The sequence below is a fragment of the Phacochoerus africanus genome, chromosome 3, assembly GCF_016906955.1.
Source record: "Phacochoerus africanus isolate WHEZ1 chromosome 3, ROS_Pafr_v1, whole genome shotgun sequence".
NCBI lineage: Eukaryota > Metazoa > Chordata > Mammalia > Artiodactyla > Suidae > Phacochoerus > Phacochoerus africanus.
In genome coordinates, this window is record NC_062546.1 from 140,500,517 (window position 1) to 140,526,440 (window position 25,924).

The 25,924-nt window shown below is 39.0% G+C and overlaps 1 protein-coding gene across 1 annotated transcript in view; it reads left to right on the forward strand.

Annotated features, from left to right (window-relative positions):
• The window catches only part of CERS6 (ceramide synthase 6), a 330,585-nt gene that overhangs the window by 96,958 nt on the left and 207,703 nt on the right, over window positions 1–25,924 (forward strand). Inside the window, exon 3 of the mRNA XM_047772807.1 lies at window positions 8,909–9,039. Coding sequence (XP_047628763.1) covers window positions 8,909–9,039 — 131 coding nt within the window. The remainder of the gene's footprint in view (window positions 1–8,908; window positions 9,040–25,924) is intronic.

A 25,924-nucleotide genomic window follows, 5' to 3' on the forward strand; every position in this document is an offset into this window, starting at 1 on the left:
CGTATTGAAACTTTGGCTCTGCTGCTTCCTAGCATTGTGACCTTAGGCAGTAAGTCAGATAGTAAATGAGGGAGCATTTATTTGGGCCCGGGGCTCCCACTCTTTAATTTACATTTGGCATACCCAAGGATTAAATGTGGATTGCTGCATCTTGTTTCTAGAGATTCTGATTCAGAAGATTTGTGATGGGGTCAAGGGAATGGTGTTGTCAGACTCATTCAAATGAATGGAACAATTACTTTTCTTTAGTGAATATTTTTGAGTTTGTATTTCTTAACTGGCTCTATACAGAGTTATCTGAATTTGTGATGGTATCCAGAGTTATCAATCAATTAGTCAGTCAGTTTATCTGTTTATTGATATATCTCTATCTTTTGGCAGATATCTATAATCCCAATGCCTCATTTTCTAATCAAATCAATTCTTGAGCCATTAAGGGAAGAATATATATGTCAGCTATGAAACCAGGTTTTATGATCCAGAGAATTAATATCATAATCTGCTTTTGGTATATTATACTATATTTAAAAAAGTATAGGCAGATTTCTTATAATTTGTTCTTCCTCTTTCTTCTCTTAAGCCTATTTCCTTTCTTTTCATTTTTCTTTTCCATCCTTCTATGGGGTATGTTTATTAAAATTAACCTTGGTTTTCTGGTATAAAAAATGTCTATATAAGTCAAAACTATTCAATTTCTTCCCTTGGAAATTTTATAAAAATATACACACAAAGAAGAAAGATCTCACAAACTTTATTTTTGGCAAACTAAGATATATATATCTCTAGATTTCAAAATATATAGAGAAGCTAAACAAAAACAGTTGAGGTTGGGCAGAAGCCAGATAGGAGAAAGTGAAAAGCATGTAGTGTGGATGGAGGGCCCAGTGGGGATAGATTTCAGGAAAGCCAGCAAAAATGACAGCTCCTAAAGGTGAGACAAAAGCTCTATCCACTGTTTGTAACACCAGGTTCAGGAACTGGTGAACAAGGCTGGCAGATGCTCTCCTAGACTCAGTTTAATTCAGAGAAGTAGGTGAAGTACACAGAACACCACGTGGAAGGCACATGTTCAAGACACCATGTACCTAAGAGGAAGCTAATCTGCAAAAGCATCCTCCCTGCTCCCTGTACTCCCAGGACCTGGTCAAGAAAATCCAATTCACTCAATGATAGGTAGTAAAGAAGGAACACACAGCATCAAAGGCAAGATGCTTTACTTGCTAACAAAGCTTCCTTTTGCTTACTTATAAGCAATGCTTACTAAAAAAAATTGTCTCTGGAAAAATTGAGGCCACTAGGCAAAACTGAAAACTGTGATCAAATATTTTACCATAATTTTTTTTAAAAAGCAATAACCTGTGAAGGAAGGCCACAAAAGAATAAATAGAAGTCCTAAAGAAAAAAAACAGTTGGTCAACACAAAGAGATGGAATGTGAGCTGGATGGTTCAGGAAAAAGTAATAAAACTCATAGAAATGAAGACAAAATTGGAAAGAACACAGGAAACACTAGACACTGCAGAAATCTCAGCAGAAAACATGGGAGATAGAAATAATAAAGCTGAATTAAATGAAATGAAAAAGAGCTAAAAATAATTAGATATGTAGGCCAAGCAGTTCTAGCATCTGTATAATTGGAACTCCTTGAGGAAAAGCAAATAGAATAAATATTGAGAGATATAAGTCAAGAAAAATTTCCTAAAAAAAAATGGAGATTTATTTTAATGTGTTAATTAAAATGTAAAAATTGAACTAAGAAGGTTTATACCAACACTTATTAAAAATAATAGACTTGAAATGTAAAAGAATTCTTTGTGCAGGTAGGCAAAAATGAAATCACTTACTTAGGAAAAAATATCAGCATGACTATAGTCATCTCTGTAGCAATATTCAATAGAAAAACATTTCTAGTAGTTCCTGTCATGGAGCAGTGGAAATGAATCTGACTAGGACCATGAGGTTGCAGGTTTGATTCCTGGCCTCGCTCAGAGGGTTAAGGATCTGGCATTGCCATGAGCTGTGGTGTGGGTCACAGACACGGCTCGAATCTGGTGTGGCTGTGGCTGTGGCTGTGGCTGTGGCTGTGGCTGTGGCTGGCACCTATGGCTCTGATTTGACTCCTAGCCTGGGAACCTCCATATGCCATGGGTGTGGCCTTAAAAAGCAAAAAAAAAAAAAAAGAAAAGAAAAGAAAAGAAAAACATTTCCAGCATTTTCAAGGAAAACATGAATGAAGAATTTTATATTTAGGCAAATTGTTTTTACAGTGTAAAGGCCAAAGACAAACAGATTTGAACTCGCAAAAATTGGGGGGAATTGGTCCCGTGGGTCCTTTTTTGAAGAAACTAAATACATTTAAACCGTGGAACTGAGACAGGAATATGAGGATTAGGATAAGAGAACAGAATGTAAACAGTGTATGTTCTCGCAATGTAGAAATAAAACAGCTGACAACAACTGAGAGGGAAAAGGGAAGGAGGTGAGAGGTAGAATAAATTCACTAATTGTGTGAGCTCTAGTAACTCAGAATCAAAGCTTATCCCCTCAAACAGCCAAATTGAGTAATAGAAGTATAAGCATATTTAATTGTGCAAGGGTAAACTCTACGAGAGGGAAAATCACTGACTAATATTAGATGGGGAAGGAAAAGGAAATATGTAAATTTTAAATACTGCTCATCTGGAATTTTTATTGACTGAGAACAAATAGAAGAAGAGTATTTTGTCTCTGTGTAATCAGTAGAATAAAAATTACCCACAAAAATAAAGGGAAATAAACCATATTTATTTATTAATTATCAAAACATAGCAATGTCAAGTAACTATAAACAAATTTATATATTATATGAATGCATGTAAATGGCTTTAACTTGTCTAATAAAAAATAATTCAGATTTTGGTCACATAGTTTATGAGACACCTTCAAATAAAGTAATTACAAATATTGAAAATAAGAGTGTAAGTAAATATATGCAGGAAAATATAAATAATAGAGAAAGTACAGTTGTTTGGGTTTTTTTGGTCTTTTTTTTTGTCTTTTTGCCATTTCTTGGGCTGCTTCTGCGGCATATGGAGATTCCCAGGCTAGAGGTTCAATCAGAGCTGTAGCCACCAGCCTACGCTAGAGCCACAGCAACGCAGGATCCGAGCCGCATCTGTGACCCACACCACAGCTCACAGCAACGCCGAATCCTTAACCCACTGAGCAAGGGGGTGCTGCAACCTCATGGTTCTTAGTCGGATTCTTTAATCACTGCGCCACGACGGGAACCAAGAAAGTAAAGTTTTATTTTCATATAAAAATGGAATTCAGGCCCAAAATGATTACGTAAAATGAAGAATTGGTTTTTTATTGCCAAAGGATGCAATTCACAATGATAACATAGTTATGACTATATGCATTGAATATCAGTGTATTTATATACTTATGAAAAAAGAAATAATTTAATGGTAAGAAATTTTAATTTACCTCAGGGTCATGACAGATCAGGTGAACAAAATATAAAACAGAATATAGCAATTCTAAGAAGCATGATTAATGAAGAAGATCTAAGGGGTACATTTTTAACATCCTATATTCTGAATATAGAGACTATACTTTTAAAGTACCCGTTAATTATTTTAAAAATTGACCTTTTGTCATGTTAAAAACTGTAGTAAATTTAAAAATAGGCATAATTTACTAATACTAGAAATCAGAAAACAGACTCTTGCTTTCTTGATCAACTTTTGCGTAAAAATTAAATATCAGGCTATTTAGAAAACGATCCAAGCCCTGTTTATATACTATGCCAAAGTAGTGCTCAGATGAAAACATGTATGTTTAACCACTTACTTAAACATTGGAAAAAGAACAACAAAACAACTGAAGGCAAACAGAAGGAAAAAACTAATAAAAAATAAACAGATTGAATTAGCAAAACTATAGTCTTGAAAATTAATCCACAAGTGCCTGTTTAAATTTTTTTTTTACGGAAGGTCAGCTAACCCAATGAAGAAAACAAAGCATCAATTTATAGCATAATTATTAACATAATAATCAACAATCACAGAAATAGAGGAAAATACAAAAGATGTATCTCTATTAACATGACATATAAAATATAAACACTTGGATGAAATGGAAATTTTCTAGGAAAATATAATTTGACAGCTATTTGTGTGTGTATATAAAGATCAAAATCAAAGAGCTAAACTACAAGAAAGGACCATGGTCAGATACTCTTCGCAAGAAAATTCCGGCACTCTTAAAGAGCAGATAATTCCAATACTATTTTAACCTATACCAAAGCATAGAAAATTAAGAAAACCATCCAGATTCTCTTTTTATGTAATCTCAAAAACTGACAAATATTCCAGTAAAAAAGGAGACTAGAGAGCAATTATACTGATTAATAATTGATAAAAATCCCAAATAAAAAATTTGCAAACTTTAGCAGCACATAAAAAAAAAAAAATGCTATTAGGAATGTGCATTGTGGCTGAGTGGAAAAGTACGTGACTGACATCCATGAGGATGTGGGTTCAGTCCCTGGCCTCACTCAGTGGGTTAAGAATCTGGTGTTGCTGCAAGCTGTGGTGTAGGTCACCGATGTGGCTCGGATCTGGCATTGCTGTTCCTGTGATTTAGGCCTGAAGCTGCATCTCGGATTCGACCCCTAGCCTGGTAACTTCCATATGCCTCAGGTGTGCCCCCCACCAAATTATTATTCATCATCACAAAATAGGATTTATTCTAAGAATGCAAGGCCTTCCCTGTATTCAGTATTAAAATGTCTATTATGAAATTCATCATGTTAATTGATATAAAGAGAAAAAGTAGATATTCATCTCCATGGATCCTGAAACCTAACATCATTTTAATTAGAATAATCTAACTAGGGATAGATGGTTACCTTACATGATAAATACATTTGTATATCAGTCCCAAATCTGGCTTCCTAATGAGAAAAAAAACATAGTGATGTTCCCACTAAAGCCTGAAACAGACAGGGATGTTATACATTGTGCTGAGTTTTATACCAAATTAGCAAGTAGATACAAGAAGGAAAATAAAGGCATAAAAATTAGAAAGTAGGAGGTAGAAAAGCTATTATTCATGCATTCAAGAGATATTTCTTAAGTCTGACTCTATCCTAAGTACTGATGAAAAAGATACAAAAATTTCCTTTGTTTATAGAGTTTGCATGCCAGTAATATGCCATTATATGACTGTCTACCTGGAAAATTAAGGGAAGCAAGTGAAAAACTACCACAAACAATATAAAATGTTACAAAAATAGTAACCATACAAACACACTCACACAGACACACACACACACAGAAAATAAACAGAAGATATAAGAAAATTTCTTATTTACAATAGAAACCAAAACAGGATAATATCCTTAGGAATAAATGTAACAAGGATGTGCAAAGTATGTGAGGAAAATTTTTTAAATATTGTGAAGGACACAAAAGACAGACCGAATTAAAGGTGTCAGTTGAACCTATGCTAATAGAAGAACTTGGCATGATCTCATTATAAATACCAACAGATTTTCTTATACTAGTATTTATTGAAACTAGACAAGCTAATTCTAAAGTTCCTATAGAAAATAAATAAGGATTTCCGAGTAACCTAACCATATATACTGGCACATGAGTAATAAAGCAATGGAAGAATAGATTTGATTTCTCATGGAGAAAACATGAATGACGGTATTGGCTATCTGGGCAGCCATTTGGAAAGAATGAAAATTAGGTTCATACCTCCCACTGTATTCCAGGATATATTCCAAATGCACTAAAGATTGGATGTAAAAATCAAAACTGTAAACATATTAGAATCAAAAGTACAAATGTAGGAGAATATCTTGAACATTTGGAATAGAAAAGGCATTTCTAATTATGACCCCAAATTCAGAAGCCATAACAGAAGAAATTGATACATTCCAACATGATTTTTAAAATTTCTGCAAGTAAAAAACACAAGCAAAAAACACGACAAGCTAATTCTAAAACCCAAATGACACATTAGTTAATACTGTGCAACCTCTGGTCCAGACACAGGTATAATCACCCTCATAAATGAAGACACTCTACAAGTCAATGAAGAAATTACTTGCAATTCAAGAAAATTATGGGCAGTAGATATGAAAAGACTATTCTAAAAAGGAAACACAGATGAGATTTTTTTGGTAGGAGTTCTCTTTTTTAAATTTAATTTTTATTTTATATTGGAGTATAGTTGATTTACAATGCTGTGTTAGTGTCAGATGTACAGCAAAGTGGTTCAGTTATTCATATATCTATAGCTATTCTTTTTCAGATTCTTTTCCCATAAGGGTTATTACAGAATATTGAGTAAGTTCCCTGTGCTATGCCAGATGGTTCTTAAAAAACATGAAAATAGCCCTCTCTCATAAAAAGGGGAAGTCAAATCAAAGATATACTGAAATGCTACTTTTTATATATCAAACTGGGAAAAAATTGAAAAGTCTAATAACATTCTCTGTTTATGAGGCTTTGGGAAATGGACATTCTTGCTTGTTGAGAGTAAAAGTTGGTAAAATCATTAGTGACAGTTAATTTTCAATAACTAAAAAAAATTGCAAATGCGTAGATCTTTTGATCTCCACAAGTTCACTTCCAGGGATCTATCTCTATATATGTGTATAAAATGACCCATGACAAGGTTATTTATTGCAGTGTTGTTTATCATTGCGAAAGTTGGGAAGCTCCCATTAGCAGTGGAGTGGATAAGTACCTTATGGCATGTTCTTACAGTTCTACAAAAGAAGGAAGGTGTTCCCTATTTTTGGATGTGGAAATATTCCAAGATACATTGTAAAGTGAAAAACCCAAAGTCCAGAATAATACAACCACTTAAGTGATGGGGCAGGGGAGGGATATAAGAATGCATATTCAAATTTGCTTATATTTGCAAAAAATAACTCTGGAAAGAAACTGATTGAATAGTCAGTTACCTGGTGGGAAGTGGAGGGTAGGAACTGAGAGAATAGGGACAAAATGGGAAGGTGAAATTTGGGATAAATTTTTTTAATGATTTTTTATTTTTTCCATTATAGCTGGTTTACTGTGTTGTGTCAATTTTCTACAGTACAGCAAAGAGACCCAGTCACACATACATATATTCATTCTTTTTCTCACATTGTCCTCCATCATGCTCCATAATAAGTGAGTAGATATAGTTCCCAGTGCTATACAGCAGGATCTCATTGCTTATCCATTGCAAAGGCAATAGTTTTCATCTATTAACCACAGATTCCCCGTCCATCCCACCCCTTCTCCCTTGGCAACCACAAGTCTGTCCTCCAAGTCCATGAGTTTCTTTTCTGTGGAAAGGTTCATTTGTGCTGTATATTAGATTCCAGGTATAAGTGATACCATATGAGATTTGTCTTTCTCTTTCTGACTTCACTTAGTATGAGAGTCTTTAGTTCCATCCATGTTGCTGCAAATGGCATTATTTTATTCTTTTTTATGGCTAAGTAGTGGGATAATTTTTATTTTGTGAACCATGTGAATGTTTTACCTAGTCAAGAGACTTAGAAAATAAATGAAAAATTTAAATGAATGCCTCTAAGCAAATGGTATAGCCAAGGTGTATTGTAGGCTCTGCATTTTCTCTCTCCCACATTTTAAAATTGAGAAACATAGAAGAAGAGTGTAGATGGTGTCCTGACTTCTAATAAAAACTCCTGAAAGTACATGCCTCACTGAACGTTAGCATGTAACTTTTACAGACATAAGCTCAGCATATTTTATAACCTCAGTCATAACACTAAGGCCATTTGCTGTGTTTCTTGTGTGTCTGACACCTTGAATTTCTTGAGAGGCTTTAAAAAGTGTCATGTGCACATTCCACCCTTATCACTTGAAAGCTGGTCAGCCTGTCTTCTCTACCCCATTTTTGGTTCTGTCCTTCGATTGTTAATGTCTCCTGAATCTAATCTTTATTTATTCTAAGGGAAGAGAGCTAACTCAGTTTAGTTTTTGTTGTAGGCAGGTCACTCTCACGTAATGGTTGGCAGGATGGTCTCTAAGACACTGAAGTGGTGGGGGCAGGAAAGGGAGAGATCTAACCTGTACTGAGATTTGCATACATTTTTACCTTTGGTCCTCATCACAATCCCATTTAGGTGAATAAATAGCTTTATTTTGAACAGGTGAGGAAACTGAGACTCAGAGAGCTCATTGGAACAAGGAATTGAACCCATATCTGTCATCTCCTAGTGTTTTGAAAATGAGAGAGAGAGACAAGAGTAATAGCATCATACACAGGCATAAATAGGGTCTCTTCCACTCCATCAAGTTTGCATCTTCAAGTGATGCATAGTTGTAGTAAAAGATTTGATGGAGTTTTGCTCAAAAAAATGACCAAGAAAGAAATAGAAAAATGTGTGAAGAGCAGAGCAGAGGGGAGTGTGAAGAGGAAGAAAGAGAAAACATTTAAGTGGAATTGGTACCCTAGTTAAAGTGAGGTATTTGGGGATTATTCCATGCTTCTTGTCTGTCCTGTGCTATCCTAACATGTGATAATTGAGTCCAGCATTTTTTCCTGAGGATGTGAAATATTTGAATGATGTCTCTGTGCAAATTCCTTGTCTTGAGGGTTAGTGGAGCTAACTCAGCCCATTGGCTGCTCCATCATATCTTTGTTGTGGAAAAGTACAAGCATTAGAGTGAGATTCCTATTTTTCAGTGTGTCATAATGAGTGACTTTTCTTGTCCTATATGCTTATTTATATTCATGCTGCTAATGGAAGGCCTCGTTCCTCACTGGTCAATGTAGAAATCTCAGGAGCAGATAGAAAACACATGCAAAACAAATATCTCAAATATAAACAGGGGCAGATCCATTTATGATGAAGATGAAAATTATTTTCCTGGTACCTTGTTTCCTAGCATCCTGATGAAAAGAGATTGGAGGGCCTGTCCAAGCAGCTGGACTGGGATGTTCGCAGCATTCAACACTGGTTCCGACAGAGACGCAACCAAGAGAAGCCAAGCACGCTGAAGAGGTTCTGTGAGAGCATGTGAGTCCCTCTTTTTCTTTTCAAAAGGAAAACCTAAGTACTCATACCATCCTTGAGGTGAAACAGATCAGCTTAGTTCAGGCTCCAGCCGAACCCCCAAAGCCTGCCATCTGGCGACACAACGTAGTCTGTGAAAAACTGGGGGACTAGTAGTTTGTCAGAATTTGTGATTTCCACTTTGGATGCAGTAAATCAAGTTTGCCTCCTAATGGAGTTCCAACACAGCGGGCAGGTTACAAGGGCCTACAGTGGTATTTTCAATCAGCCACCTTTGAAATAGGGCATGAAAAACCATTACTTTCACAGTTTGCATTTTAATAGAGGGGACTTTGTCAAGATGTTCTTGCCACTGAGAAAAGCTGAGATACTAGGATGTGTTACTGGAGGATCATGACGATGTCCTATCTTCCTGGAGTTTTAAGAAATGCCTATATAATATTCCTGGGTGAGTTTAATGAGGCATTTGCTTCAAGTGGGGGATGGATTGAAAGGCTCTTCCATTTCTGAAATGGGAACTTTATGGTGTGTAAATCATAAGTCAATAAAGCTGTTAAAAATAATAAAAGACACACAGAGAACTCTTCTAGCACGGTGATATTTTGAAAGAGTGACGCTCAATACACATACCTGTAGGAAAGTTAGAGAAAGAAATATTGAAGTGTTGAGCACATCCCTAACAAAGCAAAGATGATGCCTCTAGACTGGTTGCTCTATCTGGTCTTCATCCTCGAAGGTATGACTGTGCCTTTGACCAACGGTTCTTTCCTTCAGGAGCTTTTCCTGACCCCTGGTCACTTAAACAATAGTTCTACCAGTGTAGCTCTTTCCATTTGGGGTTCAAGCTGCATTTTCAAGTTTAGCTTTCAATTATGCTGAAAAAGGACTTCAGCTAAAGCTTATAGGGAAATGTAATTTTATGGGAGAAATGAATGAGAGGCAGAATAATATCATAAATCCTAGGGCTAGATAAATATGGGGAGCATAAACAGGGTCTTGAGGAGGTCAGACTATTTATAAAACTTGGAAAAACAACCTAGCAGATAGAATCTGCAGAGCCCTTCCTATAATTGAACTTACTGGCAGTTTATGGAAGAAGGATTTATGCCTCTGGGCTCTTGATCAAAAGCTGGAGTTGCTTCCTGGCCTGGCTGTGCCATATGTGCAAAGGGCCTGGGCTCCTTTACTGAGCTGCAGACCTGAGAGGGGTGAGGTTGGGTCTAGGCACACGGCCATCTCCTGAGATTCATGTGCCATCTCCCCCTCCTCCAGCTAACTTCCTTGTAACTCGGTGCTGTTCCTTTCTGGACTCGACTGAGTCTCTGCCAGCTTCTATACCAGGATACATAGACATCAGCCACCTGGATCTTGTTGCAATGCAGATTCTGATCCAGTTGGCCTCGGATAGCAGCCGAAATTGCATTCTTAACAAGTCCCCAGGTGATGCTGCTGGTCCATTGACCACGTTTTGAATAGCAATGCTCGAGGCCATTCCAGTGCTATGGAACGTCTCCCTGAGTTCAGCTGGTCTTCATCTGCATGCCGCAATCCCAGGATGGTCATGGCTGTCTACAATCAGTTAAAACTAGTTCTAAATGATTGCTAGGAGCATGGTGATGGGATGACCCAAGGTGAGTGGGAGGATGCCTAAAGTATTGATTATGATCTCGTCCCTCAAGATGCTTCATGAGTCAGTGTCGAGGAGATAAGACAGAATGTCAGAGTACGTATGAGTCAATGGTAGATATTAACAATGGTGGACATAGACATATATGCGTTCTAGATGGTTGGTATGGCCAGGGAAGAAAAATTAAAGGAGAAAGATTAGCTGCAGGTTAGGGCACAGAGCAGGGTTCCTGGGGCTAGAACTCAGTTCATACTGGCAGCCTTTGACCTCTCTGTGCCAGAAGACTGTGGTCAGTGAACTTTGTTTTGAAACGTTCTTCCTCCTTGGTGTCTGGGTTGCCACCAGATTTTACTCTTGCCTTTCCCAGGGCGTGCATGTGCATCATTTATTTTGCATTCCCCTGGGCTACTTCTCCAGCTGCAGTCTTCAATCTTTATATCCCCTGTTCGACCTTCCTCTCAGTGTGAAAGTTCTCTCCTCTCACTGGCTTCTTCCAAGACCATGTGTCCAGTGCAGAGGCTTCTTCTGGGGGCATCGTTCTGTTGTCTCCTATGGGCAACTCTGATTTGCTTCCATTCCTGACTCCCTTTTTTTCTTCCTGTTGTTTGTGTGACTCTATTGTGCTACAGCTGGAAACTCCATCTAAGCAGCACTAATTTCCAATAGTTCTTTGTCAAGCCCACTGCTGTGGCCCTGATCCTAACTGCTCTCGTAGGTCTCTTATGTATCACATACTCATGGATATTTTGCCTGTTCCCAGAAAACATATTTTCCTAAAATACTGTCTCCATGATCTGTTGCCTTAAAATTTAATGATTTTTCTCCAAATAGAAGAAAAACATTAGGCTTATTAGTCTGAGAGCTAGATCCTAGCTTTCATCTGAGGGCTGTGTTTTCATTGCCCATCCTTTGCTCATTCCTGCGTGGGTTTGTGTTGTGTTCCTGGCGTGGAACACCTGCATTCCTCTGTCCCACTCATTTAGCCCCTACCCATTCTTCAGACCGCAGGCCCTCTCAGAAATGCAGCAGGATGGCTAGGTCTGGAGTGGGCACTAATTCTTCTGAATTCTCAGAGTTTTTATTGTAAGTACTCATCATTTAATACTGAATCAGCATGCTTTCTTATGTGGTCATTTAACTTTTCTTAGTTTGTCTATGTATTTTCACCCTAATTGGCTCACACATGCTCCTTGAGGGCCCGGGAACCACATTTTGTTTCTCTTACCTTCTTCTCAGGGTCCACAACAGGTAGACCTTGCTGCATAAGTATTTGTCAAGTGACTGTATGTTAAGAGGGCATTGTTTTGGAAGGGTTTGCTGATCCAAGTGGGCATCGTGCCTCCCCAAATGAAGAGTGCCTAATATATACACTATTTGGCCTAAAATTTGTCTCAGAAATTTACTGAACAATGGGACAATTTCAAAGATAAGAATTCAGAGGAAAGATTGGGATGGCAAAGGAGAGCATTTAGACAACACCACAGGGATTAAAGCCGATTATATTGGTCTATGTGTGGACATGTTTGTGTCATAGTTATTTGCTAGTCTATATAAAAAATGATCTGGAAAAGTTGTTCTTAACCAGGGAGCCACTTCCTAAACACCTGAAGTGCTTTTCAAAATACGCATGCCTAGGCTCTACCCCAGATGTCTGATTCAGTGTGGTGATGACCCATGTGGGGTCTGAATCTGTACATCTTTTTTTTTTTTTTTTTCAGTACTGAATCTACAGTATATGAAAGTTCCCAGGCTAAGGGTCGAATTGGAGCTGCCGGCCTACACCACAGCCACAGCAATGTGGGATCCAAGCCTTGTATGCGACCTACATCACAGGTCACAGAAATGCTGGATCATTAACCCACTGAGCAAGGCCATTACATTTTAAAAAAAGGAGAGGGAAAAAAAAGCAAAATAAAATTGTTTCAGTGGGAGTTCCCATTGTGGCTCAGTGGGTTAAGAACCCAACTAGCATCCAAGAGGATTCCATTTTAATCCCTGGCCTCGCTGTTCAAAAATACTAAAAATTCAAATTAGAAAGCAAGATAGCCCTAAGGTGGGGCTTGTAGATATAGGGCCCAAACGTAAAGGTTCTATAGTTTTTCTGTTTTCTAAGTTACTGTTTTAGAAAATATAGAATCTTTTCAGGGGAATCAGATTTCATCTTTCAACAGTGTAGAACAACACCCATATGTATTCCAAACAGTGCCGGCAGCCATCTGTTGGCATGTCCAATTTTTGACATACCCATTTGATACAGATGGACCAAGGAGAAGTTGTTCAGCAAGTAATGTGTTGAAACATTGATGTGACATTTTTTTTCTTCATGCTTGATGTCAGTCATCAACAGCTGTGTTAGTTTTGATGAATATTTCTTACAGAAGCATTTAGATCCTTACTGGCAACTTAAATAGAGATTTTTCAAGAGGGAGTGAAGGATTTATAAAAGTGAGATGTTGTTTGAGACATTTTAGGAGAAACTGGTTCTAAGTGGTGGCCATTTAGCTGGGGGGATCATGGTTTGAGGCTATTGAAGCTTTGCCTTCCTCCTCCAACAGTTGTATCAAGATAATATAGAAATAAATAATAGGGAGGTCCCATCATGGCGCAGCGGAAACGAATCTGACTAGGAACCACGAGGTTGCGGGTTCGATCCCTGGCCTCGCTCAGTGGGTTAAGGATCCGGCGTTGCCGTGAGTTGTGATGTAGGTCACAGATGCGGCTCGGATCTGGCATTGCTGTGGCTGTGGTGTAGGCCGGCAGCTACAGCTCTGATTGGACCCCTAGTCTGGGAACCTCCATATGCTGCAGGTGCAGCCCTCAAAAAGACAAAAGACAAAAAACAAAAAAAAATGAACAAAAGAAAGAAATAATATTTTCAATGAAAAGTATCTATAGGATGAAACAGGAAGGGGCAAAGATAAGCTTTCAGAATAAATAGCTTCTCTCTCATTGTGAGTGAGTACCTGTGCTCATCATTTATGATATTGTACAGTATGTTTAACACATATTATATGTCTTGTTATGAGAGTCCAAGATTGTCTTTTCTTTAGGAATTCTGCATATGGCTTTCATTTAATCAGTCTCTAATTGATTGATCAGATAAATCTCCTATATGATAGCCTGAAAATATAGGGCAAAGAATATTCTTATTTCATAGGTTGATACTACCATTGACCCTTGAACAGTGGTGGGGGTCAGGAACCCTGGCCTTCCGAGCAGTTGAAAATCCTTGTATGATTTTCCAGTTGGCCCTCTGTTTCTGTAGTTCCTCCACATCTATGATTCTGCATTTGTGGATTCACTCAACCTTGAATTGTATAGTACTTTACTATTTGCTGTTGGAAAAAAATCTGCACATAAGTGGACCTGTGCAGTTCAAACCCATGTTGTTTGTTCAAGGGTCAACTGTAATTTATTTGGATTGCAGTTGGCTCTGTATGGAGTCTTGTTATGAGGGTCCAAGATTGTATTTCTTGAGGAATTCTATTTGAGAGTTGATCCTGATTAAAACTACCCCAAATGCTGCAATATTTGCTTCTGGTTGGTGGCAGCAGATTGACCAGTATCTGGGAACCTTTTGGAATTGTGACTTTATTTCTGCAAGGAATCTGTGCTGTGATCCTCATAATTTATAATTCCATTGAAGTGAAGGTAACTCAGCAATGAGGAATGAGTGGCTTAACCAGCTGTCCTCATGCCACCAACTCAGTCACTATTTTTATTTTATAGGTCTTTCAGTTGGACCAGTCAGCAATACTGTCTTGTGACCTTAGTAAGAAAGTGGAGCCTAATGAGTGCTGGGGGTAGAGGAAAGGGAACAGGGCTATGCAGGAAACAACAAATCGAGTCTTATATCCCTTTATTTCAGGTCAATCTTTGATCTGAGGAAATTGTGTGGTGAATATACTCCACAAGTTTTCATAACCCAGCCACCTGTTTGCAGAAAAACTAACTGAATTATTGTAGGCTGTTTTAGAATCTTCCATGTGTTCTATACACTGGTGATGGGTGAAATTTTGCCGAAGAGAAAATTCAGCTTTGATTATATTTTCCCTTAGATCATGACAGGAGCATCCTTTACTACCAAAGGTTTACTACTCAAATTCTCCTGAAGATTGATGTAATTTCTGAAGGCAAGAATAAGAAAACGTTTTCTTTGGGAGAAATGGCCTCTTCCTTTTTTTGGTATTGGGATACATGACTAGCAGTGCATTGATGCTGATCATGAATGTGGAAAAAAGTTAATCATAAAATTGAAGGACCTGAAAAGTACAGGGTTGAGTTGTTTTGTTGCTGTTGTGATGGTGGATGTTTCCCATTAATATGAAATAGTCCTTGGATTGATGCACAGCTGTTTAGAGTACATGGTTATATGTCTATTTTTTTTTTTTTTTTGTTCAAATGTGGTTGAGCCAGTGAATGTCTTGGTATCTGAAATGGTTTTAAATCCATAGCTTGTATTTAGGTCAGTTTTAACTAGGGAGCAGGGAGCAGCACACTTTTCCTGTTAATGGCCAGAAAGTAAATATTTTCAACCACATGAACCTTGTCGTAATTACAACTCGGCTATTGCCGCACAAAAACAGCCAGAGACAAAGCAAATGTGCATGGCTGGCTTCCAGTAAACCTTTAATTATGCCGAAAATTTGAATCTATCATTTCCATATGTGTAATGAAGCATTATTCTTAAACAATTTTTTTCAACCATTAAAAAATTTAAAAACTGTTCTTAACTCATGCGTTATACAAAAACAGATGGCAGGCTGGATGTGGCCAGCCAGCCATAGTTTGTTAAATCCTGCTTGAGGATTACAACACTATTAGCTGTTCTTCCAGAGTTTCAAGAAAAAGTATGTGTTCTTATAGCATCAGACACAGTCACCATTGCTCAGAGCATCACCATGTACGAGAAACATTACAGTAGTTCTGTAAGTGGTGTGCCCAGCTCTAATATTTCTGGGACACAGTACTTTGCTGCTGTGCTGTTTCATTTGCACTCCGTCAGGCTCTCTTTGAAGTGGTTAAGGTTCTTAAGACAGTATCACTTTCACTCTAGAAATTCCAAAACTTGATGAATTGAACTACAGACAATATGCTCTTTTGCCTTGAGTAAGTTTTTGAAAAATTTCCCCTCTTTCTGCTCCACATCTACCATCTGTGGAAAGTGAGCTCAGGTTTTCCATTTAGATCGAGCGCTCTCACATTCCTTGATGGCATATGGCGAGGCCCCTAATTCATGTGTACTGGCTAATTAAGGAAAACAGATTTTTGCTAAAAATATCAGAGGCCATACTTTGGCCAAGCTGGCTGCCTTTTAAGTATTGCTGGTCACTTTCCTTTAAGTCCTAAATTACTCAAGGCTTTGTAATTTTTTCAGTCATTTTGTTTACCGTGGATAGTGATGAAAAGGACAGAGGATATGGAGGAATGACTTAATTTATTAAGGCCTAATGTTCTTTTTTAATTCCCTTTGGACAGTTTTGGAATTTCTGTGCCATTTCTTCTTGTCGTTTAGTCTGTTTTAGAAGTTATTTATTTCTGATTTAGAACAGAATCATGAAAATCATTATAATCAACTTTGATCATAGAGCATATATAGATGTATGCATAATGTTTATTAAAAAATATGGGAAAAACATTCCAAAGCCTACCACCCAGAAATAAATACTTTAACTTTTACTACTTATATGGTATTGTATTCTGTAGGTGTGCCCACACAAATACACATACATGCTACGTATCTGAGCTTGGTGCCTGCCCTTCTTGAGATTTTTTAATGTAGCATGCCTCCTCAGAGTGCCTGAAGAGGGCTGTAGAAATACGATGTTTTATGCCTTATCTTCAAGATCTATAAATCATTTATGCCTGAGTGGCAGTTGGGTCACTTGTGCTATAATGTGACATATGCATGCCTATAGACTGCCATATTATGTGAAATTGCACCACAAAACATAACAACACAATACAGGGCTTATAGGAAAAATGAGTCAGGGGTACAACACTCAAAGCATCATAGTGACACATTAAAAAAAAGATAGAAACCTAATAAAAATAGTGGTACAGAAGTAAATGGTTAAGAAATATATGAAGACTCTAATAAATATGGCACTTTAGTCTGAAAAAGGCCTGAAATGTGCTTGTAATTTGGTGTTGGTACATTAGCTTGCCAGGGCTGTTGTAACAAACCACTACAGACTGGGTGGCTTATACAACAGAAGTGTATTTCTCACAGTTCTGGAGCCTGAAGTCTAAGATCAAGATGTTACAGAGTTGGTTTCTCCAGAGACCACTCTTCTTGGCTTATGTCTGGCCACCTTCTCCCCATGTGTTCATGTGGTCTTTCTTTCCTCTTGCACATTCATCCTTGGTGTCTCTTCCTCTTTTTCTTCTTTTTTTTTGGCCATACCCACAGCAAGTGGAAGTTCCTGGGCCAGGGATCGAACTGGAGCCACATCAGTGACACCAAATGCTAGACTTCCAGGCCACCAAGGAACTCCATCCATTCCTCCTCTTGTAAGGACACCAATTATACTGGATTAAGAGCCCACTCTTATAATTTCATTTAACCTTAATTGCTTCCTTAAAGGTCTATTTCCCAAAAATGTCACAATGGGAATTAGGGTTTAATATATGAATTTTGTGGGAACCCACTTCAGTCCAAAACAGTATTGGAGAGATTACAGCTCATAACCTGTGAGGGAGTGGAAGGAGGGTGATCCTGAAAAATTGAAGGGAAGGTGGGTGTGTCTCATAACACGTGTGTACCGAAGTAACTTGGAGATGTGTAAGGAGTGTGTGTGTGTGTGTGTGTGTGTGTGTGTATTGTGTTTTGTTTATTTCTACACTGCTTGGGTCAACTTGTTACAGTTTTCTGCATCCACCTAGCGTTTCTGGCAGATGAAATCACACATAAGCAAATGAAATCCATGTTATGCTCACATAACATTGGAAGACGTTTATAGTTTGGGCATATGGTTAACAAACAGTAGGGCTGTGGTGTAGAGTAGTGAGCTCTGGAGCCAGGTAGTGTGAGTTTGGGTCTTCTCTCTAATAAAAAGAGGTATGTGGGGTGTTTGGGAGAGTTCTTTGGCCACCCTAAGCTTCGGTTTCGGTTTCTTTATTTGTAAAATGGGCACATCGATAGGGCCTGCCACTTCAGTCATTGTGAAGACTAAATGAATTAACATATGTAATGTGTTTAGAGAGATGTTTCATACACAGTAAGGGCACAGTGAATGTTAGCTGCCTACAACATCATCTAATTGTCTGTTGGATTAGTGTAATAAGAGCAGCAACAAATAGCTAGTAGTCAGGTCTCTGTCTCCTCAGATGTGCAGCCGGAAGTTGTGGAACCTGCAGACACAGGGCTGATTGGACTGTGCCATTTTGAGGATTTTGGTATCCCTGGGAACCAATCCTCCATGGTTACCAAGGGATGCCTTTAGCCTGTCACAACCATGCACTAGCCTTGGGCACACTGCCTGGCAGAGGTGGCTGTTGTTTGTCTTTTGAAGAGGAGAGATGCAAGGAGGTGCAAAAGGAGCAGCGCCTCAGTTTAGAGCAAAACTCTTTCATCCTGTGGAACCCAAGGAGGAAGAATCCACATGGCTTCATAGGGCTGTCAACCTGGGCTTTACTGACACACATAAAAAAAGATGCAAAACCCATCTCAGTTCAGAGCGCCAGTGCCTTTGGCTGGCTGCTGAGTAGTGATGTGACAAGAGTGGATGAAGAAAGGTGTCCTGCTTCAGCAGGGAGCTGTGCCCGCTGTGCCTCTAGAAGCCGAGGCTTCTGAAGCTCCACATGAGAAATGTCAGAACACACAGTGAATATCTTTGAACCACAGAGATTTAAAATTTGCCTGGGTGATTTTGAGGAGGACACAGCTGTCTCCACCAGGAGGGAGGGAGGAACAAAGCTGGAGCCCTGCTGTGCTGGCTTTGGTAAAGCCCCCTCTGCTGGGGCCAGGACAGTCCCAGCAGCCTTAGGAGGTCAGCATGGCTTCTGGGGACAGGAGTTTGCTGTGAAATGTAATACTTGTTGGTTACCTCCTAAGTGCAGGCAAAGAGGTAAAAGGGGCAATGGACCTTGAACATATTTGATAATGGAAATCAGATGCGCCTGATTCATATCCTGGTTCAAGCTCTCATACCCTTGTGAGGAATTCACCATTCCCAGATGCCTCCCTAAAGGGGAAATAACTTCTCTTTATGCGATCATTCTGGAGACGTAAGAGGTTGTATGTATAATGTATATCTCTCGGTGCCTGGTTCCTTTTCAAGTGGGTTGCAAAGTTGAGTAAGCAACAGCTTCTGACACTGTGGGACTCACCAGGGGCAGTTGATTCTGTTATTAGTAGAGTTGTTCAACACCTTAGGTAGGGAGTCATAAGCTCTAATAGTTATGTGATGTGGCTCCTTTATAGGGCCTCTTCCTTATGACCCCTGTCATGGGGTTTTCTGGGTCTTGTATCTTAATTGGCTCTCAAGAGAACTATAATTTAGATTATAGAGAAGGAAGCAGTTTTTTGCTCCCCCTTCAGAATCCAATCTGGTTTCCCTCTCTTTCTCTCCTCTTTTGTCTCCAGTCCCTGCCCCCATCCCTGGCACTCACCTCTCTCCCCCGCCTGTTATAGGGGCACTTGCCTTCTGTTTCCTGCTGGCTGTTCGCCCTTCTGTTTTTAGCGCATGGTGACCACATGCTTTGGAAAGGGGCAGACAGGAGATTTAAAAGAACCCTCAATCATTATTAATTTGGCTATAATTGTTTTAGAAGTTGGGACATGGCCCATGACTCCTGATGTTTGCATGTAGCACCTAGTAATGTACGGAGTGAATGTCTTTGGATGTGAGATGCTGGTGGTGGGAAGGGTCAGCGCTTGGGATATTGCGATAGGAGGTCCAGCCATGTCCCCTTAGGGAAGATTTGAGCAGACTCCAAGTGTCTATAAGGGAAGCAGAGTTTTGAGGTTTATTTGTAGACCTTCCCAAATCTAAATTCATAATGAGCCATCCATGAGACTGGAGACTTAGCTAAAGGCAGTTAAAGTCAGTGGTCTTCATTTTAAATGCAAGTTGAGCAGCTGACTGTGTCAATAGGGCTGTCATGATTTGAGCAAATTAAAGTATTTTAGAAAAATCACTTTAAATTTGACCAGTACTTATTTCTTATTTTGCCCATATACCATCTCAGAGCAGTTGCCAGCTGATGGGAGGCTATATACTGGGCTCAGGGCTCAACTACCTAGAAAGTTAAGGACACTGTTTGTGCAGGGGATACCCTGTGATTAAGGCCATTGGTGCAGTGCCACCCACACGGTGCACCATGACACACAGGTCAAGGTTAGCAGCAGAAGTACCATGAAAGGTTAGTATGCAAAGCTTGGCCATATTGCTTAATTCTGCAGGATTCTGATAATTCCTGTATTCCCTGTATTTAGCCACAGATGTAATGAAATTGCATATTTTCATCTTACATTTGATAATGTAATAGGTTTTCTTGCAGATATAGGGAACACCTAATGCAGATAGGAAACTGGACTCTAAGCAAGGAAAGGAAAGAGATGTTTAATGAGGTTAAGTTCTATTCCAGATTCTATTAATCCTCAGAATTGTCCTCTGTAAAGTATTAAGTCTTAAAAGCCTTTCTTACCCATGAAGAAACTGAAGCAAAGAGAGGTGGAGTAGCTGACCTAGCACCATATAGCTTGTGTCTGGTATTTTCACCATAAGTATCTTTGTTGTAAACGTCTTTGCCACAGCATTTTTAGCCAAATAACTAATTAGCCATAAGACAGTTCTGCCTTAAAAGATATAATGGTGAAAATGAATAACAAAATTAAATAAATAATAAGATGAATAACAAAAATAAATAAAAAGACTTTATTGTAAAATACAAAATATTTGACTAGATTTAAAATGCGTGTAGATTTATGGCAATGCTGCACAAATAACTAATTCATTTTGTGGGTTGTACCTAAGCACTTGTCGTTGAAGTGTTTTGTTCACGGTCAAAACAGTGTTTGCTTGTCAGTTCATCTCCTCCTTTGGTATTGTACTTTTTCTTTTTTGCTGAAATTTCCTCCTTCATTAAGAAGAAATAAAAACAATTTTAATTCTTGGCATATTGTCACATGTCCATTGATAGATGTTCCAAAGTTCTATGGAAAATGGGAGTTTATCTCTGTGCCACTGTATAGACTGTTATGAGGGCCAAGATTTATATGATGTAAAGATGAGAGTACTTACCTCAATGGAAAAATAAGACTGAACTGTCAACCAGTTATTTTCTCTTTTATAGCAAATTGTTTTTGGGCAGTTAGTTATGCAGCAAAAATATTTAAGGCAAGGAAGCTTCCAGCGAAAGCACCTAGAGCTCACACAGTAGTAAGCAACAGAGCTGGGATTTGTACCGAGGTTTGCCTCAATCCGGGTGGTTGTATTATGTCAACTGCATGATGTTAGAGAAAGCTCAGGAACATGATATAAGGTACCACATCCAGAGCAAATATGGAAAGGGGGCCCTTAGGTGTTTTATTTTGCACATCGTGGCCTCTTCGCTCTTTTTTCCTCACCTTCAGTTTGTGAAAGCCTGGGATTAAATTTCATTGCTTTCTCCTTGGTGCTTTTAGTCCTTCTCTACTAGTGGATTTGGAGACTTATTATTTCCACACTCTGCATCTCTCTGTGCTATCAAACATCCAACACCTTGACTTCTGGAACCATCTTATTCACCTTTTCATCCCCACAGCTCAGCACATGCCTGGTGTTTTGTGAAACCCTGGCAAATGTCTACTGAATGAATAAATTATTTGGATCAGTGACTGGATTGAACCTCTAGGGACTGGAAGACTGAATTTAATCAGAAGAAGCTCAAGTTTATTGTCTCTCAAATACAGGCATACTTCGTTTTATCGTGCTTTGCTTTATTGTACTTCCCAGATACTGTGTTTTTTATGAATTGAAGGTTTGTGGCAAACCTGCCTCACACATGTCTGCTGGCACAATTTTTCCAATAGCATTTGCTCACTCGTGTCACATTTTGTATGTATGTGTCACATTTTGGTAATTCTTGCAGTATTTCAAACTTTTCATTATTATTGGATTTGTTCAGATGATCTGTGATCCTTGATGTTAGTACTGTAATTATTTTGACTCTTTTTAGCAATGTAGTATTTTTAAACTAAGATATGTACTTTTTTAGATATAATAGTATTGTACACTAAATAGACTAGTATAGTGTAAATATAATTTTTCTGGCACTAGGAAGCCAAAAAATTTCTGTGACTCATTTTATTGTGATTTTATTTTATTGCAGTGGTCTGAAACTGAATCCACTGTATCTGCAAGATATGCCTATAATCCTAGGGAAGATTGAGGTGGGGAGGAGGGAGGCAGGAAAGGCTTCCTGGAAGAGGTGACACTGCTGAACTTTTTTTTGGTCATGCTCCCAGGATGTAGAAGTTTCCAGGCCAGGGATCAAACCCATGTCCATTGATAGATGTTCCAAAGTTCTATGGAAAATGAAGTTTATCTCTGTGTCACTGTATAGACTGTTATGAGGGCCAAGATTTATATGATGTAAAGATGAGAGTACTTACCTCAATGGAAAAATAAGACTGAACTGTCAACCAGTTATTTTCTCTTTTACAGCAAATTGTTTTATGGCCAGTTAGTTATGCATAGCACTGACACCAAATCCTTAATATGCTGTGTCACCAGGGAACTCCATGAGCTTTTAAGAATAATTACTTTGGCCAGGTAGAGAAAGAGTGAGGGTACCAAAGCCTGCTCCAGGAAGTGGAAATCACCTGAGGAGCATATGGTGGGTTTGGGGAACTCCAGTCAGCATGAAGGGTGAATCAGAGTGAAAGAGCCAAGAGGTGGGCAGCTGCAGCCCTATTGCCAAGCTGAGGCCCTGGGCATTTCTTCCCACCCTTTCTTCTCTACAGATCTAGGGCCATCTGACCTTCTTTTAAAATATCCTCACTTTGCCTGCTTTCACAAAAATCCCATGTTTGCTAAGTACTTGGCTCATTTAAGAAGGGAATTGGCTTTTATTATCAGTGCCTCATACCAATGTATGACTAAGAGTGAACTCTTTTATTTATTAATTTCTGTTGGGGAAAAAAAACCTCATTGAGTATAAATCTCTCATTGGTAGATATGTAATAGAGGTGATTTTGAGCAGGCACCTTCCTGTGTTTGTTCCTTGTGCTCTCTGCCTTCCAACCTTTATCTTGTCCCCTGAAAATGTTATTATTGTGCCTAGAATTGGCATCATGACATCTCCTCCCCCCCCCCAACCACTTGCACCAAAAACATGGAAAAATTAAACTTCCAAGAGAAAATGAAAGAAAACGGAGTTAAATTATCCCCATGGTATTGGCTTTACCAACTGTGTCATATTTTACAGAAAAAAATCAGGACCTGTGATAACTGGTAGTGTTCCATTAACTCAGCCCTCTGTAGTCAGGGTCCAACATTTAAAAAGCAGAAAGGAGTTCCTGTCGTGGCTCAGTGGTTAATGAACCTGACTAGTATCCATGAGGGTGCGGGTTTGATCCCTGGCCTCACTCAGTGGGTTAAGGATCCAGTGTAGCCATGAGCTCTGGTGTAGGTCGCAGAAGCGGTTCGGATCCTGCGTTGCTGTGACATACGCTGGCATCTACAGCTCTGATTAGACTCCTAGCCTGGGAACCTCCATATGCCAGGGGTGTGGCCCTAAAAAAGACAAAAGACCAAAAAAAAAAAAAAAAGAGAAAAAAACCCTGGAATGCAGTCAGGAAACATGAATGTGCTTGTATGCTTTGGGGAACAAGTGAATACCTGAAATCAAAATTATCCCAGAAAAATCCAGAAAAAAATCATGAGCCCACAGGACTTACTTCACTTCAGTTTCCTAAATGGTTACAAAGGACCTCGATGTGGCAGAGGCTAGGTGCTGGGGCATTTAAAAGTAAAGAGCACAAACTTGCTGTTCTCTGGTACTCAAGAGTTTAGGAAGGGAAAAAGGTACGACAACGTAGGAAAGGAGTCCAGATGCATGTGGCTCTCCCTGGGGACAGGGCTGAGTCATCCTATTATGATGGATAGCTGTGAGTGAGCAAGCCAGATTTGAAGTAAACAAATCTAACTGGTCAAGGTAGAGAGCTTCTTATGAATGCATTTTTTGATAGGTTTGAACAACAGAAGTCACATTCAAGTATATGAAATATTGAAGTTCCTTTATGGAATTTTAATCTTTGGATACAGAGGAATGACATTTGTCTGGTGATATCCATGGAGTAACAAGTGACCATCCTATAATGGGATCCTTCCAGACCGTCCCACCATGGAGCCTGTACCACTAAGCCTCCCTGCAGTTATAATTGTGCTGGGTGCAGGGAGAGCCACTAGCATGCACATTCCTTAACTTATATTGGATCTTACTTGATGCTTCTTGTCAATGGAAGCCAGCTTTCAGGCATAGCCATCACCATCCTTCTTTTAGTGGTCCCGTTTGTCTCTGTGGGTAGGAGGGCAGAGACAGGAAGAGGGGTGGAAGGGGGCGGTATTGTGGAAGTGCTTTCTAGCTTTTATCCGGTCCAACCTCCAATGGCCTAAAGATTGGAATATTGTCTGCAGAAAAAATGAAAACCAAGTAGGAAATTCTCAATGTATGGGAAATGTGGTACATACCCTGTTTGGTGAGAGAGGGTGTGAAAGGCTTAAATCTGTAGCACTGGTTGATAGGCCCGTGCAGACCTCAAGAAGTTGCCAAATACAGGAATTCCTCCAAAGTTATTCTTGATTTGTATTTTTCAAAGGACACTCTTCCTTTTCTTTAGTATTAATTCAGATGGTAGTTTTCATCTGTGATTTTCTCTCCCATTATTAATTTTAGTGGTGGAAATGTGTCCAGCTTGAGCTGACTTGAGTTCCTACTGATTCTAATTCTGAAGTAGGACTTGAACCTGTGTCATTTAAATTTGATTGATTCATGAGAGTTGCCATTGTGGCTCAGCAGGTTACAAACCCAACTAGTATCCATGAGGATCCATCCCTGTCCTTGCTCAATAGGTTAAGATCTGGCCTTGCCATGAGCTGCAGTGTAGTTCAGAGACATGGCTCAGATCCCACATTGCTGTGGCTGTGGTGTAGGCCAGCAGCTGCAGCTCTGATTTGACCCTTAGGCTGGGAACTTCCACGTGCTGCAGGTGCAGCCCTAAAAAGCAAAAAAACAAAAAAATTTCATCGATTCAAAATAAAATATTGTTTTATCTTGAAATGAGAAGGGTTTAAATGAATCAAAAAGCTTGTCTTGTTTCACGAGTTTAAATGTTTCTATTTCTGTTTCTTCCCAATACTTAGGTGATTCAGTAAACATTTTTGAGCATTTACTAGATACTGGATTCTGTATCAGATGTTAGTTGGAAAGTTAGGACTTCTTTCCTTGATGGGTAAATGAGTGTCTTTACCCTCTAAACCTCAGTTTCTCTATCTGTTAAAAGGCTAATAATCTTGAAAACCTGGCAGAGTTATCATATTGATTAAATAATTTATACAATATGCCTAGGTTATACCTAACACATAGAGCTTAAGGAAAGTAACTGCTTTTGATCAATCTGAATTTCTCTGTGTTAGATGCTGGCAAAAATGAATTCAATTCCCCTACCTAGTCAAATGGTACTCTAGGGTACCCCATTACCACCATACATTTTCTCTAGGCTTTATTTCTATTTTATAATAATTTTAATTATATATAATATATAGTAAGTAAATTTTTGTTTTCTTCTTTCCTTTCTTTAAAAGCTTCTTGGAGGAGTTCCCATCGTGGCTCAGTGGTTAACGAATCTGACTAGCATCCCTGAGGACATGGGTTCAATCCCTGGCCTTGCCCAGTGGGTTTGGGATCCGGCATTGATGTGAGCTGTGGTGTAGGTCACAGATGCAGCTTGGATCTTGTGTTGCTGTGGCTGTGGCATAGGCTGGCGGCTACATCTCTGATTGGACCCCTAGCCTGGGAACCTCCATATGCTGCAAGTGTGGCCCTAAAAAGCAAAAAAAAAAAAAAAAAAAAGCTTCTTGGAGATTGGAGTGAGAATATGGTTTTCTGGCTTTGTGCCTTTCAAAGTAGCATGGAATTTGAAAACACAGTCCTTCACTTTTCTAGAACAGCAGGACAGCCCTCGTGGTGAAACCAGGAGGCTTATATTTTGGTGAAGAAATCAGAGCACCTGGGGTTCAGCAAGCATGAGAGGCCAGGGCACCTGTTCTACCT